Source organism: Arachis ipaensis, chromosome B05 (assembly GCF_000816755.2).
Source record: "Arachis ipaensis cultivar K30076 chromosome B05, Araip1.1, whole genome shotgun sequence".
NCBI classification, from domain to species: Eukaryota; Viridiplantae; Streptophyta; class Magnoliopsida; order Fabales; family Fabaceae; genus Arachis; species Arachis ipaensis.
In genome coordinates this window covers 113,754,785-113,776,781 of record NC_029789.2, presented here as the reverse complement: position 1 = coordinate 113,776,781, position 21,997 = coordinate 113,754,785, and the positions used below count along the sequence as shown (strand labels likewise).

The 21,997-nt window shown below is 36.8% G+C and overlaps 2 protein-coding genes across 2 annotated transcripts; one reads left to right on the top strand and one right to left on the bottom strand.

Annotated features, from left to right (window-relative positions):
- On the bottom strand, window positions 1,491-3,167 carry LOC110272081. The gene is made up of 3 exons (XM_021123896.1): window positions 2,898-3,167; window positions 2,447-2,816; window positions 1,491-1,751 (listed from the first exon to the last, which is right to left on the bottom strand). The coding sequence occupies exons 1-3, from the start codon at window positions 3,165-3,167 to the stop codon at window positions 1,516-1,518; spliced, it is 876 nt and encodes a 291-aa protein (XP_020979555.1). The 3' UTR covers window positions 1,491-1,515.
- On the top strand, window positions 18,452-19,906 carry LOC107641997. The gene is made up of 3 exons (XM_021103538.1): window positions 18,452-18,612; window positions 19,275-19,347; window positions 19,519-19,906. Exons 1-3 carry the CDS (start codon window positions 18,467-18,469, stop codon window positions 19,633-19,635), a joined length of 336 nt encoding a protein of 111 aa, XP_020959197.1. The 5' UTR covers window positions 18,452-18,466; the 3' UTR covers window positions 19,636-19,906.

Sequence of the window (21,997 nt, the reverse complement as noted above, 5' to 3'; positions counted from 1 at the left end):
TGTCTTGCATAAGTTCAACCAAAAGTTAAAGTTCTAACATAGATTAGTCTCTCTATGAATCAAAATATTCTTGAGCCCTCAAGGTAGCATGTGGTCACCATTTTCAGCACTCCTGTAGATAAGAAAAACCAAAACAAAAGATTAGAAACAAGATATAACACTAATTATAATTTTTTTCATTAAGTTTTATCCAAAATGTTTAGAAAATTTTTGACAAAACCTCCCCTAAAACTTGGATATTTCCATCGTCTACGGTTCCAACAAAAACAACCAATTCACAACTTATGTCTCAACCAATACACAACCAAATTTATCAAACCAAATAATAGGACATTTGTCATTTTTCAACCATGACACAAGTAAAATATGATAAGTAGATCCATATACAAATTAAACTATACTAATAAAATAGGAATCATCTAGAAAAATGTATTAAAATCATCTAGGACATTTGTCTCTATTGATGGAGTTTTTCTCCCTTTTCCTTAACACAGCAGTTTTGCATAATTTATTTACTAGTCATGTCTAATCAGAGCACTCACAAGTCTCAATTCTCAATTTCAGTCTAATTGAAATCCATAGAAAGATGAGGAGATTTAACTTAAATGAAAAACTAATAGTGAAACAAATTTAAATAAATTCCGGCAGCATTTCAGCAGCAATTTAGCATATTTCCCAAATTTACTCAATCAAATTAATATCCATATGAATACAATAACAATTAAACAAAATTCACATATTCATCCATATGAAATAAGTAACAAACAACTTGAATGCACAATCTAAATTCATCATCATCATTGCACAAACTAAATTCAAGTTCTCCCTCTCTCTCTTTCCAACTAAGAATCACATCTAGAGTAGCTGCCCAAGTGAAAAACAGAACCAGGATAAAGAAAAAGGAAAAACCATAAGCAACCTCCTCATAATGTAAAAAGCTTGAAAGTAAACAAGTTTAGAAAGACTCTGGCCATTGATACTCTTGCATGTTAGACATTAATAGCGGCAGAAGAAATGGTTCCAAAACGGCGATTAAAATAGCAAGGTAGATTGCAATTTTTATAGAAACACATGCAACAATGATAGAATTAGCTATTGAATTACACTAGACAGTAGTATATCTTTAGGTAAAATTTGCTATCCCTTACCTTGTCCAAGTTTCAATATGGCTGCTGTTATAAACACACTCAGCACCTTCTTGAGGACATCACCATTAAAAATTGCACTTGGATTCTCAGATCCATTCCATGCAACAATAATCATTGCCTAATCAAATATTAGCTATTCAGAAGTAGATCTTATTTTGCATTATATTAAAGGAAAAAATAATTAACGTAGAGGGAGAGTGACAACATAAATACATAACACAAATGTAGTAAAATAAATGAATAAACTCTATTAAATGACATAAAATAACACAAGACTAACAGAAGTGTCATTGCATTATGCAAGAAAACAACACATCTAAAGGTATATTACAAATAATAAAATTCTTCCTTTCTATTTTTAATACCATTATATCAATATATTTAGAATGTTGAAGACATCTTTCATAGTACAAAGAACTTCATAACTTGCAATTGAAATGCACTTTCTCACAAAAAATGCAGGCAATACATAAATACATTGTGCCCACCTAGTTCTCTTGAAACTAAAAGCCGCAACCGAGACATGTGTAGAAAGACCAATTACCTTAGACAATTGCACCTTTTGTTCATCAATTATATTGATTCCAAGTTCTCTTCTTATATCTTGCCAAAGACCAATACCAGATAATGAACAACAAATACTAGGAATCAACAACAATGAACAATGAACAATAATGAACAAATAATTAAAAAAAATAGAAGCAGAAACACAACAAAATAAAAAATTACTAGCATTAAGCTACTATGAACAATGAACAACAATCAGCAACAACGAACAAATAATGAACAATAATGAACAACAATCAACAACAATGAACAAATAGATTGAACAGAAATTGAATACAAATAAATCACAAAATCAACTAAAAACAAGCAAAAATAAATTAAACACAACAGCTCAGAATCATAGAATCAGAATTATTAATAAATTAAATCACAAAATCAACTCAAAACAAACAACTCAAATTAACAAAATCATTAAACAATCACAGTAATCATTAGTATTATTAACAAAATTTCAAAACAAGCAAAATAAGTGCAGAAAACTAAAAATCAATTCAGAATCACAGAATCAGAGAATCATAGAACTTGAACTAAGCAAAACAAGAAAATTTAAACCCAGCAACTCAGAAGCACAGAATCAAAGTTATTAACAAGAAATTAACAAAACCCTAAACAAATCCAGCAACTCAGAATTATAGAAATTATAATTAACAAAATCAAACCCTGACTACTTCATAATTATAAACTGAATATGTTTAATTGCTTCAGATACATAGAAGGAGAGAAAATCAAACCTAAAGTCAAGTGGATGGGAAGGAGGAAGAGCACTGGAAGAAGGCCAACCGGTGGCTGCTGTGTTGTGGGTGGCCAGGCCAGAAACGCAGCAGTACTGCTATGGGTGGCCAGATCGGTCCTATTGGTGGCGCTGGGGTGCCACTGGATGGAGCTGGATTGCTGGGTGGTGTAGTGTCTACGACCGCGAGGGTGGTGCTGGCTGGGGCTGGGTGGTGCTGTTCGCGAGGAGGGGCTGGGAAGAAAGGTCCGGTGGCGCTGGGAGTAAGGCTTCGACGGCGCTACGAGGTGGTGGGAGGAAGGGGTTCGCCGGCTAGGGAGGTGCTGCAAGAAGATGGGTTCACCGCCGGCCTTGGGTTTCGTCGAGTGAGACTGAGAGTGAGTGCAGAGAGTGAAATTGAGAGAGTGAGAGTAGCAAAACTAGCAGCGGCGGCGGCAACGCATGGCAACGACGAGGACGAACGGCGTGAACGTCTCCGTCGATCTCTCTCTCTTCGCGGTTCTGCTTCTCTCTCCTTCTCTCCCGTGGTGATTCGACGGCGGCTCTGGTGGCAGTGACGCCCACCGCGCCGTCTCCCTCTTCCCCCTCCTTCTTCCCTCGCGGCTCCCCTCATTTTCTGATTCGGTTCCCCCTTCTCTTATTTTCTGATTCGGTTCTTCGGTTCTGGAGCGCCCCCACCACCCCCTTTCTTTCTTTCCTTTCTGATATGCGTTGTTTAACATTTTAAAATAATTTTTTTGTTATAAAATATACTTATATTTTGTGACAAATTAAGCAACTTGTTACAAACAATATTAAATTTTGTGACAAATTAATTTTTTGTTACAAAACAATTGAAAATTTTGAAACAAAAAAATATTTTGTTACAAAATATTTTAAATTTTTGCAACGACTTTTTTTTATTACAAAATATTACAATATTTTGTAACAAAACACCATCTCGTTACAAAAACTATTATAATTTGTAACAAAATAAAACAGGTTGTTACAAAATATTATCATATTTTGTAACAACTTGTAATGTTGTTACAAAACATTATTCTTTTGTAATAATCACAAATTATTATTACAAAATACTATTTTTTGTAACAATTTTAAATTTGATACAAATTTTTTGTTACAAATATTCTATTTTCTTGTAGTGTGTGGAAGAGACGTTTACTTTTAAAATGAATAGTTTTCTACAATTCTTTTACAGTGTGTGGAGATGGGAGGAATCCGAACGTAATGAGACTAGAAGAATTTGGTTAGAATGTTATGGAGTGTCTTTATGTATTTGGTCAGCGGAAACGTTCAATACGATAGGTGGTCTATGGGGAGAAGTAGTCAAATGTGATGAAGTTACGAAGTCTGCCTTATCCTTCAGTGTCGGCTGAGTGTTAATTGATACTTGTGTTTTTGACGTAATTAAAGAATGAATTCATATCACGGTATGCACAAGTGGCTTCGATGTTTTTGTAAAGGAAATAGGACGTGAAATATATGGAGATGAATGCTTGTTGGAAGGTGCAAGTGTAAAATTCGGTCAAACCGTAATTAATTAAATAATAAATTATTATGAGCGAACATGGTTAGAAAAGTTAGTAATCAGAATTTGATAATTTAAATATGATATTTGGACTCAGTTGATTTTTCTGAGTCGGCAAACATAGTTTTCTACGTAAAAATGCGCACTGAGAAATTTGATCAGCAGTACCGGTTGAGATCTGTTCAGTACTGCGGCTGAGAAAATTAATTATAAGTGAATAAAGTTAAGAAATTAGAATTTATAATTTGGAAAGATATAAATATTTAAAATACGATTTAAAACTCAAATCTTAAAGATTTTCGCAAAAAATTAGGCCAACAAACTAAACTGATTGGACTAAGCCCATATTAGACCCAAGCCCAACATATATATTCATTATTAATGAGCTTTCAGCTCATTTCCTTCAAAGAAAGAGAGAGAGCTCGGATTGAGAAGAGAGGGAGAAAGGGTTTTGGTGACACTATTCATCACCAACTTCAAACTACCATAACTTGAGCTACAAAGCTTCAATTGACGAGTTGTTTGTGGCCACGCATCACTCTTCTCATCCTCTTCAATTCTATCTAGGTATTGTGGTGAGTTTCTTGATAACCTCTGTCCAGTTTTATTTTCCCTCTTGTATTTCAAATTTTGTTTGGGTTTTGAGAAAATTTTATGATTTTGGTTGTTTAGGGGTGCTCTAGTATGAATTATTGATGAGTTTCATCAACCAATTCCATTGGTTAAGGTAAGAAATTACCAAATCCTAGTGATTTATGAATTTCATGAATCCTAGGTTGATTATAAGTGTGAAAATTGGTTATGTTAGAGTATTAGGTGATTTTGGTGCACAATTGGGGGATTGATATTACTTGTGGAGCTTTGGTGAGGCTTGGAGCTAAGGTTTGGTGGAGACTTCCAAGAAGAAGCTCAATTATTTTGGCTCCAAAAGGTACAATTTAAGTTTCATTTAAGTACCGTGTGATATGATGTGAATTCCTAGGTTAGGTTCTCCTAGGATTAAGCTTGAATGGTATGATTGATTGGTATTATATGTGTAGTAAATGTATGAATAAAGATTGATGTTGGTATAGATGATTTTGATATTGGATAAGGATTGTGGAATTTTACATAGTTGATATGTGGATTGAAATTGGTATTGGATAGTGAATGATGTGGTTATGAGTTTACTTGATTAACTATCGGGCCGGAGGCCGTGAATGCAGGTTGGAGGCCGGAAAGAGGTAAGTACGGTATGTGAAGGTTGATGATTGATGATTTTGATGATGATTGATAATGAATTGTAAATGTTGATAATTTGATGAAAAATGTGTTGTATGATGTGGGTTGTGATGGAGATAGAGTAATATATATAAAGTATATGTAATTGAATAATGGGGTGAGGAAATTTCTAACTGAGGTATGATTTGGTATGTCTTGATGTTGTTTGTGAGCCTGGAATGTTAGATATGAGTTATGGTTTTTGGTAAAATAGAGGTTTATGAACTTTTGTGTAAAATTGATTTCTGGCCAAACTTCGGTGAGCCATAACTTGGCTTCCGGACCCCAAAATTATTTCAAACTTGTTTCATATGAAAATTGGGTCTGTGAAATTTATATCTTCGAAGAACGGATGAAAAATGTTCTGAAACGAGGAAGTTATGCGCGTCAGAAGTTTGGTATGTAAAGTTGAAAATTCTACAGACTTAGCCATTTTGACTAAACTATAATGTATGCGTACGCGGACCCCTCCATACGCGGATGGGCACTTCTGTTTGGTGTACATGCGTACGTGGACGAGGCAATGCGTATGCGTGGCACCTGTTTTAGCAAACATGAATTCTGTTATTTAAAGCTTAATTTTGAACTTCTAAACCTCTACTTTTACTCCCATGTATCCTAAACTTAAATTTAATTATAGAAAGGGGGTTGAACATTGAGAGGATAATAACTTGCGAGTGAAGAAAGATTTTAAGGGGTGATGTAAGTTGAAAAGTTAACGTAGATGCCGATTCGTAACTGAATGTGATTGTGGCCCCGGGTAGTAGGCAGTGGCGATGTCCACTTGCTCTGGGTATGAGATAGAGAAGAAGATTTATGAAAAATGAATTTAATTATGGAGTTTCGAATGAATGTATATTTGTGAATACCTGGGTAGTAGCAAGGATGCTGGTTCGTCCCGCTTGCTCTATGTTAATGCTTGAGATTTGATAACAATGATGATTGAATTGAGATGGAATGAATGAATAAATGTGATAAATGAATCATGAATGGAAAATGTTGAATGTGAGTATGCTTGTATTTTCTCTCTGGTTGTAAGGGTGACAAGGCACCTATACCCTCTAATAGTGACAGGCCACAGATACCCTCTAATGGTGACAGGGCACATAATCCCTCTAATGGTGATAGGGCACGTATTCCCTCTAATGATATTAATGCGCAACAAAGAGACTGTGTCCGGGTTAGCTACCGGACATGTCGGGTTGGCTTGATAACCGACAGATGAGACTCATCAGCTAGTAGGATAGACATACATCATATGCATTTGTTTGAATTGTTTGGATTTGCTTAATTGTTTTGGATTGCCTAATTGTACATGTTTCCTGAATATTTGCTAATTGTCCTACTTGCCTTACTTGTGCATTACTTGTCTGTATTGTTTGTGTTTGTATAAAGGTTGAATTTCTTGAGGGATGGTTCGGTTCTTGGATTATTCGGTTGGAAGGTAGTGAAAGTATGAAGGGTATTGGGTTAGAATTAGAATCCCCTATGATAGTTGCCAAGTTATGGATTAGTGAGAACTTAGGTTGGATACGATGAGATAAGAAGTTTAAGATGCTTAGTGAATTTATATTATAGTGCATTGTATTTATTTGGCACTTTTACCGTACTGGGAACCCATGAGTCGGGGTTCTCATTCTGTATATATATTTTCTATTTTTCAAATGCAGGTCCTAGTGCTCAGCAATGAGTAGTGGTTCATCTGGGAAGCAGCGAAGTTTACTGAATTTTGGATTTACTTTTGTTTTAGAATCTCTCCTTTTATTTTGGAAAAACTTTTATTGATATCCATATATTATTTTGAAACTTGCCTATAGAGGCTGTGATGTATTTTGGGAGAGATAGGGATTTCTGTTGTCAAGTATTTTAACTCTGTAACCCTAGTCGACCTAAACTTCGCGGGTCGCGACTAGTGGCTAGTATACTTATATTTATGTCTGTTCTATTTCTTCCTTATACGTTGTAGCTATTTCATCCATTAGCCGAATGTGTTGAATTTTCTTATGCTTCAATACGAGAGTGTTTTTTCGTTCATGATTTTATTTTCACTCATTTCAGGCTTCTCGATTAATACTCATTTCAATTATACTTATATTTATGTATTAAAAATCCACCTTGAGAGTCGTACCACCTTATTATCATTGACTTATGACTCGAGCATAAGGATTTGAATATTAGGGTGTTTCAGCAAGCGCTAAGTCAACATGAGAAAACTATAGTTCACATGCTGGCGGAATGTTGTCGATGGCGGCGGATTGGGATCCGACGGCTGAGCTAATCATGACACGAGCGCATGACAGAGATGAAGATAAAGGTAGAACGGTAATAACAGACATTTTTTTGAATGAATGCAATCAAGATAATTTAAGTCCATTTCATGTGCAAGGGATAATAGTTCTATTCAAAATTAAAGGATTTAATGAGGAGGCTGATTGTGAAGGATTCAATGATTGTCTAGAGTGTGAATCAGAGAGAACTGTTACAGAGGTGTATTTTGATAAGGGAAGTGGGGCCAAAAAATTAGAAACGAAGGTTTAAGGTGGGAATGAGATGGGTTTGATTTCAAAATGGAGCGAGGCCCACAAAATTTTTAACCAAGCTGGTGATTTAATGGGCCATCTAACTGGTGGGCTGGTGCAAGCTTGTGGGCTAGAGGGACTGCTGGTTGGAGGTGCAGCTACAACAATCACACGCACTAAAAGATGGGCTGGGTTAGGAACGTAAAAGTGCTTCCGGGTCGGGGCAACAGCTCTCTCGCTTCAACAATGCAACGCAATGTGGAAAAGGTTGCGTGATCTCTCCTTCAGGGTTCTGATAAACCACTATTCTATGGTTTATCTTGTGCTAATTTGAGTGGTTTTTATCAACTCTTTACTCACTTATTCATATAAATTGTATAGTTTTACATTTTCCTTCCTAATTTTGTTCTATAATTGGAAACTTGCTTCCCAAGCCTTTAAATTACCAAAAATTAATTCCCCTTTATACCATTCGATGCCGTGATATGTGTGTTAAGTGATTTCAGAGATTACAGGGCAGGAATGGCTCAGAGGATGGAAAGGAAGCATGCAAAAGTGGAAGGAATACAAGAAGCTGAAGGAACTGCAAAGCTGTTAGCCCTGACCTCTTCGCACTCAAACGGTCATAACTTGAGCTACAGAGGTCCAAATGAGGCAGTTCTAGTTGCATTGGAAAGTTAACATCCGGGGCTTTCAAATGATATATATTTTGCCATAGTGGCCATACAGCTAGGCAATGCGCACGCGTGATTCACGCGCATGCATCGCATGCACAAAAATTCGGCGTGGCAGATTTCGTCCCCAACGATTTCTGGGCTGTTTCTGGCCCAGTTCTCGGCCCAGAAAATACAGATTAGAGGCTATAAAGTGGGAGAATCCATTCATTCATTAACACAACATTTATAATTCATAATTTTAGGTTTTAGATGTAGTTTTTAGAGAGAGAGGCTCTCTCCTCTCTCTTAGGTTTTAGGATTAGGATTTCTGTTAAGGTTAGGTTTACTTCTTCAATTCCAGGTTCAATGTTCCTTTAATTTATTTTCTCTTCTTCTTTTATTTGTTCTATTACTTTAGTTTGTTTATTTTCCCAATTTGGTTTATGAACTCCATGTTAGATTTGATTTCTTTATTTAATGCAATTTGAGGTATTTCAGAATTATGATTGCTTTCTTTTATTTATTATATAAATAATTTGGATTTTTCCCCTTTTGGCTTGGGTTGAGTAATTGGTGACACTTGAGTTATCAAACTCCTTTGTTGATTAATATTTGAAGTTTGCTAGTTGATTTGGATCCCTCTAAAGCTAGTCTTTCCTTAGGAGTTGACTAGGATTTGAGGAATCAAATTGATTAGTCCACTTGACTTTCCTTTATTTAGTAAGGGTTAACTAAGTGGGAGCAACGGACAATTCTCATCACAATTGATAAGGATAACTAGGATAGGATTTCCAGTTCTCATACCTTACTAAGAGCTTTTCTAGTTATTAGTTTACTTTCTTGCCATTTACTATTGTTTCTTTTTATCTTATACAAAAAAACCCAAAAAGATACTTTTTTCATAACCAATAATAAACACACCTCCAGGCAATTCGTTGAGAGACGACCCGAGGTTTAAATGCTTCAGTTATAAATCTTATTGGGTTTGCTTAAGTGACAACCAAAACTTTTGTACAAAAGGGTTCTTTGTTGGTTTAGAAACTATACTTACAACGAGAATATATTTGTAAATTCTTTACCAGCAGAAAACCAGTTCGTCAAAATGGCGCCGTTGCCAGGGAATTGCAAATGTGTGCCTTATTGTTGGTTATTGTAAATATTTGCTTTTTGTTTGTTTATTTGTTTTTATTTTTGTTTTTATTTTTGCTTTTTCGTTTCTTTGTTAGTGTTTCTAGTTTTAGGAGTTTATTTTCATTAATTTTTTTATTAGTTTTTGTTTTTATTTTCTTTAGCTACTAAATTCTCACCCCTCTAGCTTTAAGTTTGGTTCCAATATTGTTGTAAGGAATGGAAACTATAATGAAAATAGGCATCAAGTTTGGAAGAATCAAAGATGGGAGCAGCCACAAGGATTTGATCAACCCTCTTGGCAACAACCCCCTCCAATGCGCTATAACCAACAACCATTCTGTGATGCATACCAAGACAATAGTTATGGTGGACCTTTCCGTGACAACCAACCTCCACCAAATTACTAAGGTCAAGAGCCATTTCAGGGAGCGTACCAAGATGATGAATATGGTAGACCCCCTTGTCGTTACCAACAAGGCCCACCATATGCTTACGAACCGCCTCCCCAACATACCTTTGAACCACTATACTCACAAGCCCCCTACAACCAAACATCTCCATATGACCCTAACCCATATCCACCATACCAACCACCTTATGAGCCATACTTAGAGCCACCACCTCAATATACACCATCTCCATATCCATCAATCCAAGAGCACTATGATCCTACTTATGATAGCCGAGCGCAACAAGAATCAACGAATCGTCTCAAGGAAACAACGGATCGACTTCATACAACTCTTCATCAACTGGAGCAAGCGATAAATCAATTAGCTTCCCGACGTTCGGACACTCAAGGAACCCCCATGGCTTCATGTGGAAAATCTAATGAAGAACGTAGCATAAAGGAGACACTAGAAACTCCGGTGGACAGTGAGCAGCATGACTTTGTATTGGAACAATTGGAGGAAGCCGAAATTATCGCAGAAGAGGAAGTGGTTGAAGACTTAGGAGATGCGAAACCTCCATGGGAATCTCAAGTTATAGAACCTCCCTTTAAGGAGTTTGACATTGTTGTTGAGGAGGGTGTACAACCTCCAAGGTATATCATGGTTGAAGACTTTGAAGGGGATGATCAAGAGATGGATTCAATCATTAATGAATTCTTATTTACATTTGAATCCTCTCCCATTGGACTAGACATGGAGATTAAAGAAGAAGAAGCACAACCTCCCATGCCCTTGGTGAACAATGAAGAAGAGATCGAATTGGAAGAAAGCTACCAAGAGGAAGAGGTTGATATTGAAGAAGCTTGCAAGGAGGTGGAAGTTGTCAAAGAAGAGCCCAAGGGAATGGAGCTGGAGATCACCTTGCCAAGGTTGTTGGAGACCTCTCTCCCAAAGCCATCACCATCCATCCCTTCATTCAAGTGGGTAAATCTCTCATCTCTAAGCTTAATTAGCCCACTTGAATATGCTTTGCTTGAAACGGATGGGCAACTTAGAGCTCTTTGTGGCGTTAAGAGGAAGAGGAAGATAGTTCATGGTAAGAGTTGTCATGCAAGGTTCCATAAGGTTGCACGCTCTAAGTTGAAGTGCAAGGATTGGTGTAGAGCTCAATTGAATGGGTCTAGGAAGTCGTTTGGGTACCTTAGTGAGAATTCGGATTGCTTATCACCCGATTGGAACAAAGATGGTCAACAAGAAGACAGGTGCAAAAGCAAGGTTTGGGACCCCGGAATTCATCCCAACAATCAATACTCTTGGGGCCTTGTCACTTGCTTCAACTTGCTTGAAGACTTTATGCATCTAATTTGGGACCCCAGAGGTTACTGGAAGTACAAACATTGGTGAAAATTCCTGGATGAGTTCAAGCACAAGCCACCATGACAAGGAACTCACCAAATGTCCAACTTAAGGACTTAAACCAAAAGTGCTAGGTGGGAGACAACCCACCATAGTATGATCGTTCTTTTTCAGTCTTAGTTTTATTTTGTTTTGTTTTATTCTTATTTTTATTTTATTCTATTTTTCTTAGTGTTCATTCATAATGTCTGCATCAGCATCTGTATTTTTGCATTCTGCATTCTACATATATATATATATAAAAAAATAAAAAATAAGAATAAAAAAATAAAAAAAAACAAGGGATCGACGCGCACGCGTCATATGTGTCTATACAACTAGATAGAGAGTTGCGCGAGAGACGCCCGGGAGGGGTGCGTGAGGCACAATTAACCCCACGCGTACGCGTCCCCTGCAGAAAGTTCAACCCACGCGTGAGCGTCGGCGACACGTACGCGTGGGGATGAAAATCGGCGTAAAGAGCACCTCAACAGAGAGTTGTGCTGCCCTTGCGATGGAACTGTGCTAGGGGCACAAAATCACCCACGCGTACGCGTCCCTGACGCGTGCGCGTCATTTTGCTTCCACGACCACCCACACGTACGCATGGACGACGCGTATGCGTCGCATGGCGAATACAGTTCTCACGTGCACGCGTGCCTTGCGCGCGCGTCGCGTCCCGATTTTTCATTCCCTTCTCCTTTCTTCCTTCATTCTTCTTATTACATTTAATTACTTTTCTTTCTTCAAAAATTTTTTCTCTTTCATGCTTAGTTATTTATGGTTTCTTTTTCATTCTTTTCTTTTTCTTCATGCATTATTTTATATTGGTGTTGGAGATTTATTTGAGTCATATATTATTGTACTTGAGCTTGTGGATATCATCAAGAGTGATTTGACAATTAATATTAATTTTTGGATTGCATGCATGTTGGAGTTCTTACTTTCCCTAACATATTTTACATGCATACCAAGTGTTTGTAAAAAGCCAGTATGGCATTGTGAATTCTTAATTATTCTATCCTTTTACTCTCATGCATGTTTTTTCACAAAACCCTTCCAATATTTTATTAAGTAAATATAATTGTCAACACAAACATTATTATTAGTTTGTTACGAGTAATAATACATTTTGGCTTTTAATGCTCGATCTATGCTACTCATGCCTTTGCCGGCATGCTAATAAACATCTTGCATCTAATTGCCTTAATATGTCATGCTATATTTCCATTGATGTCCTAATTTCATGGAGTCGCGACCATGTGTTAACGACATTCTTCTTTACCTTGGCATGATTATCACTCGTACTGTCCTCTTCCTTGCTCTATCCCTTTGAATTCATATCTCTTTCTCTTCTCCCTTTTCAGGATGGCCACCAGGAAGGGTAGAGAGAGTGCTTCTAGCAAACCACCGGCGAGGAGAGGAACAAAAAGCACAAGCACCTTCAACAAACCAGCTGCTCCCTCAGATACTTCAGAGGTTAGACCGGCTAGACCGGCAGACAAACTGAATAGAGCGCCGTAACGAGCGCCAATTCACATACCTCAAGGAGCTGATTGTTGGCAACCACCCACCTGAGGAAGACCCAGACACTCTGGACTCCACCTTACCTACTAGCATCGGGAGCCATGACGACCCCGACTGTGGAGATGCTGTTACCAACCTCCCTTTTTGTTCCTGACTGATGGCACCGAGGACGGTGCCAAGCTTTAAGTGTGGGGAGGTCGGTCAGTACCTGACTTTCGGAGGTAACTTTTCTCTCTTAACACCAACATCTGTAGTTTTTCTTTCGTCATATAGGATAAATTACATAGTAATAGGTTATTTGCATGCATGTTCTATTTGGTTGAAATATAATAATTTTCTTTTTAGGACCCTATTTTTGAAAAATTTCACTAATTTAAATCAATTTTTTTTGTTATATTTGTTTGAAGATTGTAAATTGGAACATAGTTTAAAAATCTAAGAACACACAACCTATGAGATTTGAGCTTAATTACATGGTTACACTATTTAACCATAATATTTTATTCTTGTGTGTCTACTTCTCTATGATCGTAATCTATATTTTGTTCCATCCTATATGTCCAATGTTTAATGTGTTATATGCATGCATATGATTGAGGCCATTACTTGTTTAGCTCACTTATCCCAAATAAGCCTACCCTTTCAATCACCCTTGTCAGCCACTTTGAGCCTTTTAAATCCCCATTTGTTCTATATTTTACCACATCACTAGCCTTAAGTAGAAAAATAATTAAATACCCCAAATTGAATCTTTGGTTAGCTTAAGATAGAGATTGTGTGCTAAATAAGTGTGGGAAAACTATGGGAACATGGGTTAATAAGGGAATGTGTTATGTTTTTACAATTGATAAAATATTGGGAATTTGGGTACCTACTCATGTGAGACCAGAAAAATTAAAAATCCATGTGCGTTGATATGTTATTTTTGCTTTTATATTGTTACTTTAAAAAAATAAAAAAATCCAAAAATATTCAATTAAATAAATAGATAAGTAAATAAATAAGGGGACAAAATTACCCCAATGCTAAATTAAGTTAATAAAAAGATGAATTCATATGTGATACAAATTAAAGAAAGGTTGATGCATGAGTATGTAATACAAAAGTGGGAATCTTGGGTAGCTAGGCATAAATTCAAAAGTATATAGAGTGTGTATATAGGTGAGAGCTTAGGTTAGTCAAGGATTCAATTTATAGCTCACTTAGCCACACAATACATATGTGATAAATTAAAAAGAAAAGTTGATACATGAGTATGTGATGTAAAAGTGGGAATTTTGGGTAGCTAGGCATAAATTAGAATTATATAGAGTATATGTATGTTAGGTGAAAGTTCAGGTTAATTAAAGATTCAATTTATAGCTCACTTAGACATATATATATATATATATACCATCACCCTTACCTTAGCCCCATTACAACCTTGAAAAGACCTCATGATATTTGCATTGGTACATTAAATATTTGTTGATTGGTTAGGTGAAGAACAAAGTTTAGAAAGCAAGAATAGAGAAGAGTAGAGTGATTAACCCCATACACTTGAGTGATTAAAGTGCACATATACTATCAGTGAGGGTTCAATGCTTGATTCTATGTTCCCTACTTTCATGAGCTGTCTTCTTACAAGTTTACTGGTCTTTACTGTATGATTTGAGTTAGTGGAATTTGATTTATGTTTATCTTGGATAACTTATTTACTTTTAACCAAGTAGACAGAATCATCATAGCATGTAGTTGCATTCATATAGATAGGTTGCATTTCATACATTCTTACCATTCCTCTTCACTCCCTTATAGCTTCTCTTGAGCTTAGCATGAGGACATGCTAATGTTTAAGTGTGGGGAGATTGATAAACCACTATTCTATGGTTTATCTTGTGCTAATTTGAGTGAATTTTATCAACTCTTTACTCACTTATTCATATAAATTGCATGGTTTTACATTTTCCTTCCTAATTTTGTTGTATAATTGGAAACTTGCTTCCCAAGCCTTTAAATTACCAAAAATTAATTCTCCTTTATACCATTCGATGCCGTGATATGTGCGTTAAGTGATTTCAGAGATTACAGGGCAGGAATGGCTCAGACGATGAAAAGGAAGTATGCAAAAGTGGAAGGAATACAAGAAGCTGAAGGAACTGCAAAGCTGTCAGCCCTGACCTCTTCACACTCAAACGGTCATAACTTGAGCTACAGAGGTCCAAATGAGGCGATTCTAGTTGCGTTGGAACTAACATCCGAGGCTTCGAAATGACATATAATTTGCTATAGTGGCCGTACATCTAGGCGACGCGCACGCGTGCTTTATGCGCACGCGTTGTATGTACAAAAATTCAGCGTGGCAGATTTCGTCCCCAGCGATTTCTGGACTATTTCTGGCCCAGTTCTCGACTCAGAAAACACAGATTAGAGGCTATAAAGTGGGGGAATCTATTCATTCATTAACACAACATTCATAATTCATAATTTTAGGTTTTATATGTAGTTTTTAGAGAGAGAGGCTCTCTCCTCTCTCTTAGGTTTTAGGATTAGGATTTCTCTTAAGGTTAGGTTTACTTCTTCAATTCCAGGTTCAATGTTCCTTTAATTTATTTTCTCTTCTACTTTTATTTGTTCTATTACTTTAGTTTGTTTATTTTTCCAATTTGGTTTATGAACTCCATGTTAGATTTGGTTTCTTTATTTAACGCAATTTGAGGTATTTCAGAATTATGATTGCTTTCTTTTATTTATTATATAAATAATTTGGATTTTTCCCCTTTTGGCTTGGGTTGAGTAATTGGTGACACTTGAGTTATCAAACTCCTTTGTTGATTAATATTTGAAGTTTGCTGGTTGATTTGGATCCCTCTAAAGCTAGTCTTTCCTTAGGAGTTGACTAGGATTTGAGGAATCAAATTGATTAGTCCACTTGACTTTCCTTTATTTAGTAAGGGTTAACTAAGTGGGAGCAATGGACAATTCTCATCATAATTGATAAGGATAACTAGGATAAAATTTCCATTTTTCATACCTTGCCAAGAGCTTTTCTAGTTATTATTTTACTTTCTTGCCATTTACTGTTGTTGATTTTTATCTTATACAAAAAAAATCCAAAAAGATACTTTTTCCATAACCAATAATAAACACATCTCCCTGCAATTCCTTGAGAGACGACCCGGGGTTTAAATACTTCAGTTATAAATTTTATTGGGTTTGCTTAAGTGACAACTAAAACTTTTGTACGAAAGGGTTCTTTGTTGGTTTAGAAACTATACTTACAACGACAATATATTTGTGAATTCTTTACCATCAGAAAACCAGTTCGTCAGGGTCGGTGATGCCAACCAAGACGCGCAGGGTGAGTGCAACGAGCGTCCTTTTACGCTGAGGAGAGGCGTGGAGTGTCGGCCCAGCTGGGAAGCTAAGAATGGAAGCCAAGCTACGGTACAGTACAGCGTTGATGGAGAGAGCATGGTGGCGCAGAATATGGTGGAGGGCTTCGATGACGAACTGGAAGTGGAGGGGTTCTTTGGTGAAGCAAGCGACCGGGTTAAACATGGAAGTCAACACATGCTTTGCCGGGGCAGGGAGAGCAAGTTGGTAGAGGTAGGAGGTGAAGATGACGTTTTGGGTCATGACAACGTAAATAAGCAAACGGATTACAGAGGACGCTGGATCCGAAACAGAAATTGAAGGCATAAAACCATACTTTGCTCAGAGGCTTACGCAGGAAGGACAGTCAACAGAGACTAAGGAAACATGGAAGATAGCAGTGGAGTCTGGTGCGGTTTTTTTTTTTATAATGAAGAAGACATTATGGCAATTTTACAAAGTCAAAATAAAGCTATCGCAACAAAAAGAAGGATGACAAAACAAAAGGAGAAAGCTAGGAGGAGCAGGCCCAAACAACATAACAAGGTATGTAGAAATTCTTTTAAATGATTTATAGTTGTTGGAATATTAGAGGACTAGGAGGGAATAGAAAGTTGAGTATGGTGAAAGAGTTGAAGAAAAAGTATAGGTTGAATATGTTAGGGCTGATTGAAACTAAGAAGGAGGTAGTGACTAAGTTTGATGTTGCACATTTGTGGGGTTGTGACATGGTAGATTGGGAATATGTGGAATCATTTGGAGCCTCTAGCAGTTTATTGTTAATGTGGGATAATTTGTTATTTGTTCGGTCGAATTGCTATAAAGGGAATGGTTGGCTTTGCGTTGAAGGTTTGCTGACAAAAAATAATTTTAACTGTGCTTTCTGTTTGGTGTATGGTGCACATGTGTGGAGTGAGAAACTAGTGATGTGGGAGGAGTTAAGCTATATGGTGGGTTTATGTCAGGTTCTATTTTGCTTCATGGGAGACTTCAACGAGATACTACGGCTGGAGGAAAGGAAAGGCACTGTTAGTTTACCAGCATCTCACTACAACAAATATGGCCTTTAGCAACGCCAAATTTTGCAATGCCTTAAAACCGTTCTCTTAGATAGGTTTAGACAACGGTTTTTTAAAGTGTTACTGTTGAATTCAATTTTTCATCAATTTACAGCAACAAATTAAAACCGTTCTTTTTGACTATTTTAAAGAACGGTTTTATAAACGCTACCATGATTTGCATTTAAGCAACGGTTTTTTATTGTTGTTTAAAGAATTGTACAAAAGAAACGTATTAAAACCGTTGCCGAAATGCTACACTTTAAAACCGTTCTATTAGATGGTCTTAAACAACGGTTTTTACAGTGTTGCTATTGAAGTTCATTTTTTCATTACGCTATAGTAACAAAATAAAACCGTTCTCTTTGACTATTTTAAAGAACAGTTTTACAACCATTACAACAATTGTTTATGAAACAACTATTTTTTAATATTATTTAAATAATTATACAAATTAAACAATACCAATAAAAATAATTTCAGATAATCATATAAATATAAACTATAATTTTAGAATAAATATTATATATCCATTGAATAAATATTTTACTTTATAATTTTATTAAAATCTTCATATTATCTTTAATTTTTTTTTCTTCACCCTAACTCTATAACCTAATTTCCAAATTAACCATACATAAACTTAAAGAAAAGAAAAGAAACAAGAGAAAAGGGAGCTCGAAGGGGGAAAACCAGAAGGGCGAAGAAACAGAGAAGAAGAGAGGGAAGAGATGGAAGGGACGGCGCCAGCAAGGGTTCCACTGTCGTCGCCGTCGCCGTCGCCGTAGAGTGGAGGTGGAGGAGTGACCGAGAGAGAGAGAGAGAGAGAGAGAGAGAGAGAGAGAGAGAGACTGACGTGAGGGAGAAGAAAACGCGAGAACTAGGGAAGGAGGGAGGCTCTATTCTGCGCCGCCATGCCTTCACGCCGCCGAAGGAGGTCACGTCACCGTCAGATCTGAAGCCGAGGAGCCGAACGTCGTCGAAGCCGCACCGTCGCATCACCGTGGCTGTGCCTCCGTCGAACCCGTCACACTGCCGCTACTGTGATGTCATTGCTGTCGCGAGGGAGAAGAGATGCGTGAGGAAGGAAGCTCGTAGGGGAGAAAAAAGACGCCGCCTGTGCTGCCAGCTCCGTCACGTCTGATCTCCACTGTTGCCGTCGAAGGTCCGTCGCCGAGGACGTGGAGAGGAGCCACCGTTCATGCTTGTCACCACCAAAAGAGGAGCCGCTGCCGCCGTCGATTGTCACTGGAGAACACACCGTACCGCTGTGTCTCTGGTCGCTGGAATCACGGACCTGAGAGAAGGGGGCTGCCTCTCCTGTTGCTGCTGCCTCGTTCTTTTATTGTAAGCCATCTCTGTTTTGAATTCCATTGAATTCATTTCTGTTTTTGATTCCATTGAGTTTGAATTCTCCATTTTGCTGTAACTATGGTCACTGTTGTTGGAGTTTAATTGATTTGGTTTCTGTTTTGATTTGAATTTTGATTTGGTATAATGCTGCCTTTTTTGGTCACTGCTTCTCTGAGTTTAAATGATGGGTTCTCTCAGTGATAATATTCTAGGTGATTGAGTGATGCAACTTTTATGTAAATTAAGATTTATGACACTCCCTGTAAACATAGAGATGGATTATTACACTTCACCACCCTAAAGATACTGTAAACATGGAGATGGATTATAACTGGTGACTATTTCCTTATGAGGAGTAGCATTCTAGAGTTATGCATGAGTTATAGAGTTCATGAGTACATGCAATCCATTTTTTGATTTTGTAGCACTATGCTTTTGCTATATTTCAATGTCATACTTAATTTGATACCCTGAACAAGCTGCTCTTACATTGTATTTTTATTGTTGCTATACTGTGTATTATTTCTACTATTATTTTTGCTTTGTATATGACTAATATATGACCTGTTTTCACATTAAGATTGGTGTATTAGTACTTCTATTGATTAGGCACATTTTATTAAAAGATGGGAATCTTTTTCTGCTTTTTGCAATAGGTGTGGAACATGGAAAGGAGATAAACTCTGCAGTAGTTGCAGACAAGTGCGGTACTGCTCTGAGAAACACCAGGTAGCCGAATTGTTTAGATGTTTTATTTAGTCTTCTTTCCATAAATTTTATCCTAATAGTTATCTTTTGTTTTCCTCATCCCCTCTCTCTATTAGTAAACATTATTAGCATTAGGCTTAGTATTATATTTAATTTGCTAACTTTTTTGTTCACTGGAAAATCATTATGAAGGTGAGGGAGAACTTAGTATTATATTTAATTCTGCTTCACTGCTTCTACCTCGCTGCTTCTGCTTCACTGCCTTGGCTGATTGTGGGTTGTCATCTGTGGTTAGTGGTCTTTTTCTGATTTTCATTTGTTTAGTTAGGGCGTGTTTGGCTGTTGGCCATTTTTGTTGGAGTTAAGAAGAAGAAAGGAAAGCGGTGTGTGAGTTTCTGCTTTTGTGTTTGTTTCAGTCCTTTGAATAGTGATTAGAGTTTGGATTATGAGATGAGACATGATTAACTGATTATGGTGTTGCGATTAGGGAGCGGAATAAAGTATGGGAATGTGGGATTTGCTAATCTTTTGCTGTTGCTTTTGTTCACTAAATTATTATTTGGAAATTCTGTTGCTTTTGTTCACTAAATTATTATTTGGGGGCGGCAGGGCGGGGGTTGAAAAAGAGTGTTCGGTGAGCATGATGATGAGAATGGTTGTATGTGAGGACATGGCTTTTTGTTATTTTCATTAATAAGCACGATTAATTTACTTGAATTGATTAATTTGAGCTAGGCTTTCAATAAAATCAAGACTCAAGTGTTAAATAGCAAAACCCGAACAAGAAAATCAAGACTCAAGTGTTAAATAGTTAGTTTTCTTATAGCAGTTGTGAGAGTCTGTGACTTTTACTTGGTGCACTAGGCTATAAATAACTCTCTCTATGTCATTGAGTTGTAATTGCTATGATTTTTCTATAAATAACTCTCTCTACGCAGCTGGAATAAATCATTAGCAATAGTGAAATTATGGAATTTTTATTCATCTGGCTAAATAGATGAAGCTATTTTTTTTCAATTAAATGTATATAAATCGATAAGAGGGATGGTATATAATGCTAAAAATATTAATGTTTTAGTCTCTTTGAATATATTATGGTAATTTTAATTATTCTCTTTGAATAGAGACAACCGTGAAGAAAACATGAGGATCTACACGATGGTTGAAGATTCATGCAAGATAGTTGGAAGATAGAGAAGAAATTACTCTAAATATTGAAGGAAAGAGAATTGGTCCTACTGATGAAGCTGTAAACAACTTGAGCAAATTGGGCATAGTGGCAAGGAATTCATATGTTTGTCCATTAATTTTCACAAACTGGAAGGGGATTAAAGATAAAGAAGCTATTTGGGAATGTCTTTTGATTATTGAGAGCATGCGTCCTCTGCCGCTTCTTACTACTCCTATCCTTTTGTACCCAATCTTGACATATCCTTTGGTAGATTTTCTCGAATGTGTTTTTGCAAGGGTTTCAATTTTGGTTCCGATTCGCGATTTCTCTCCTAGCGAGTTCTAATTTTCTCCGATTTTATGAATGTGTGCTTTAATCTTCTTCGTCTTTGGGTTGTTCTCTATGATTCCTAATGTCAATAGTTCATGAGTTACTTAAAAGATTCGATTATGTTTGCTGTGAATTACCATCTGATTTCCTTATAGAATTGTATTTGGATTTGTGGATTGCATGAATTTTAAATATTATAAAATTTTTAGGCCTTGTATGTTCTTCCTCTTCTTTGATTCTAAAAGATTGTGTGTTATTTAATTGTGTTCCTAGTCATTCTCTTAAATCTTTGTGAATATTACCGTTGATTTTAGTAGCCATCTCTTGTGAACTTCGTACTTCTTTGATCCAACATAAACTTGTTTTGACTTCATACACCATTTTTTCTTTTATTGTTCTATCGAAGTTTCTTGATGCAGATTTCCTTGCTAAGATGCGATTGATTCTCTTTTTGGCATGCTTCACTGTTTTTGTATATCCTTGTTTAGTTGCGATCCTATGCATCTTCCCGAATTCTTGCGATCACCATCTGTGATGTTTGCTCTTTTCTGTCTAAGTTTTGAATCCTTTTAAGAAAACTCGTATTTGTTTCAATGTCACGTGCGATTCCCATATATAGCAAGCGATACTTTAGTTCTTTAGGACACAGCTGTCGATGTTGAAGTTCGGAAAGTTGAAATTCGAAAACTTGACATAAGACTGGTTGCTACCATGGATATGTACTACAGAACCAAGATTGTATTTAGAAAAGATTGACGAACGACGTGAAGAGGGTTATGTATATCTGAGTTGTCAAGGGAACGAGGGTAGGGAAATGCCAATGACATTGTTTTATCCGGATCCTATCTTGTAACTTTTGCACCTCGTTATGCTCATTTCTCATGTTCGGTAAAGTGCTAAAACCATGTAAAGTTTTGAAGATTATATCAATTTTCGAGGACGAAAATTTTTATAAGGAGGGTAGAATGTAAAATCCTTATAATACAATCCCCACATTTTCATACAGTTGTACCAGCAAGTGCACTGGGTCGTCCAAGTAATACCTGAGTGAGTCATGGTCGATCCCACGAGGATTGTGGTTTGAAGCAAGCTATGGTTATCTTGCAGGTCTTAGTCATGCAAATCAAAAGGTTGTTGGATTGATGCAAGGGCAATTAGTAATAGGAATAT

Coding starts and splice junctions, on each gene's coding strand:
- LOC107641997 (XM_021103538.1), top strand. CDS start 18,467: ATGCTTGTCACCACCAAAAGAGGAGCCGCTGCCGCCGTCGATTGTCAC. Junction 18,613..19,274: donor TGCTGCCTCGTTCTTTTATT/GTAAGCCATCTC, acceptor TTTTTGCAATAG/GTGTGGAACATGGAAAGGAG. Junction 19,348..19,518: donor ACTGCTCTGAGAAACACCAG/GTAGCCGAATTG, acceptor ATCATTATGAAG/GTGAGGGAGAACTTAGTATT.
- LOC110272081 (XM_021123896.1), bottom strand. CDS start 3,167: ATGTTAAACAACGCATATCAGAAAGGAAAGAAAGAAAGGGGGTGGTGG. Junction 2,817..2,897: donor CGTTCACGCCGTTCGTCCTC/GTCGTTGCCATG, acceptor ACTCACTCTCAG/TCTCACTCGACGAAACCCAA. Junction 1,752..2,446: donor TCCCATCCACTTGACTTTAG/GTTTGATTTTCT, acceptor GTCTTTGGCAAG/ATATAAGAAGAGAACTTGGA.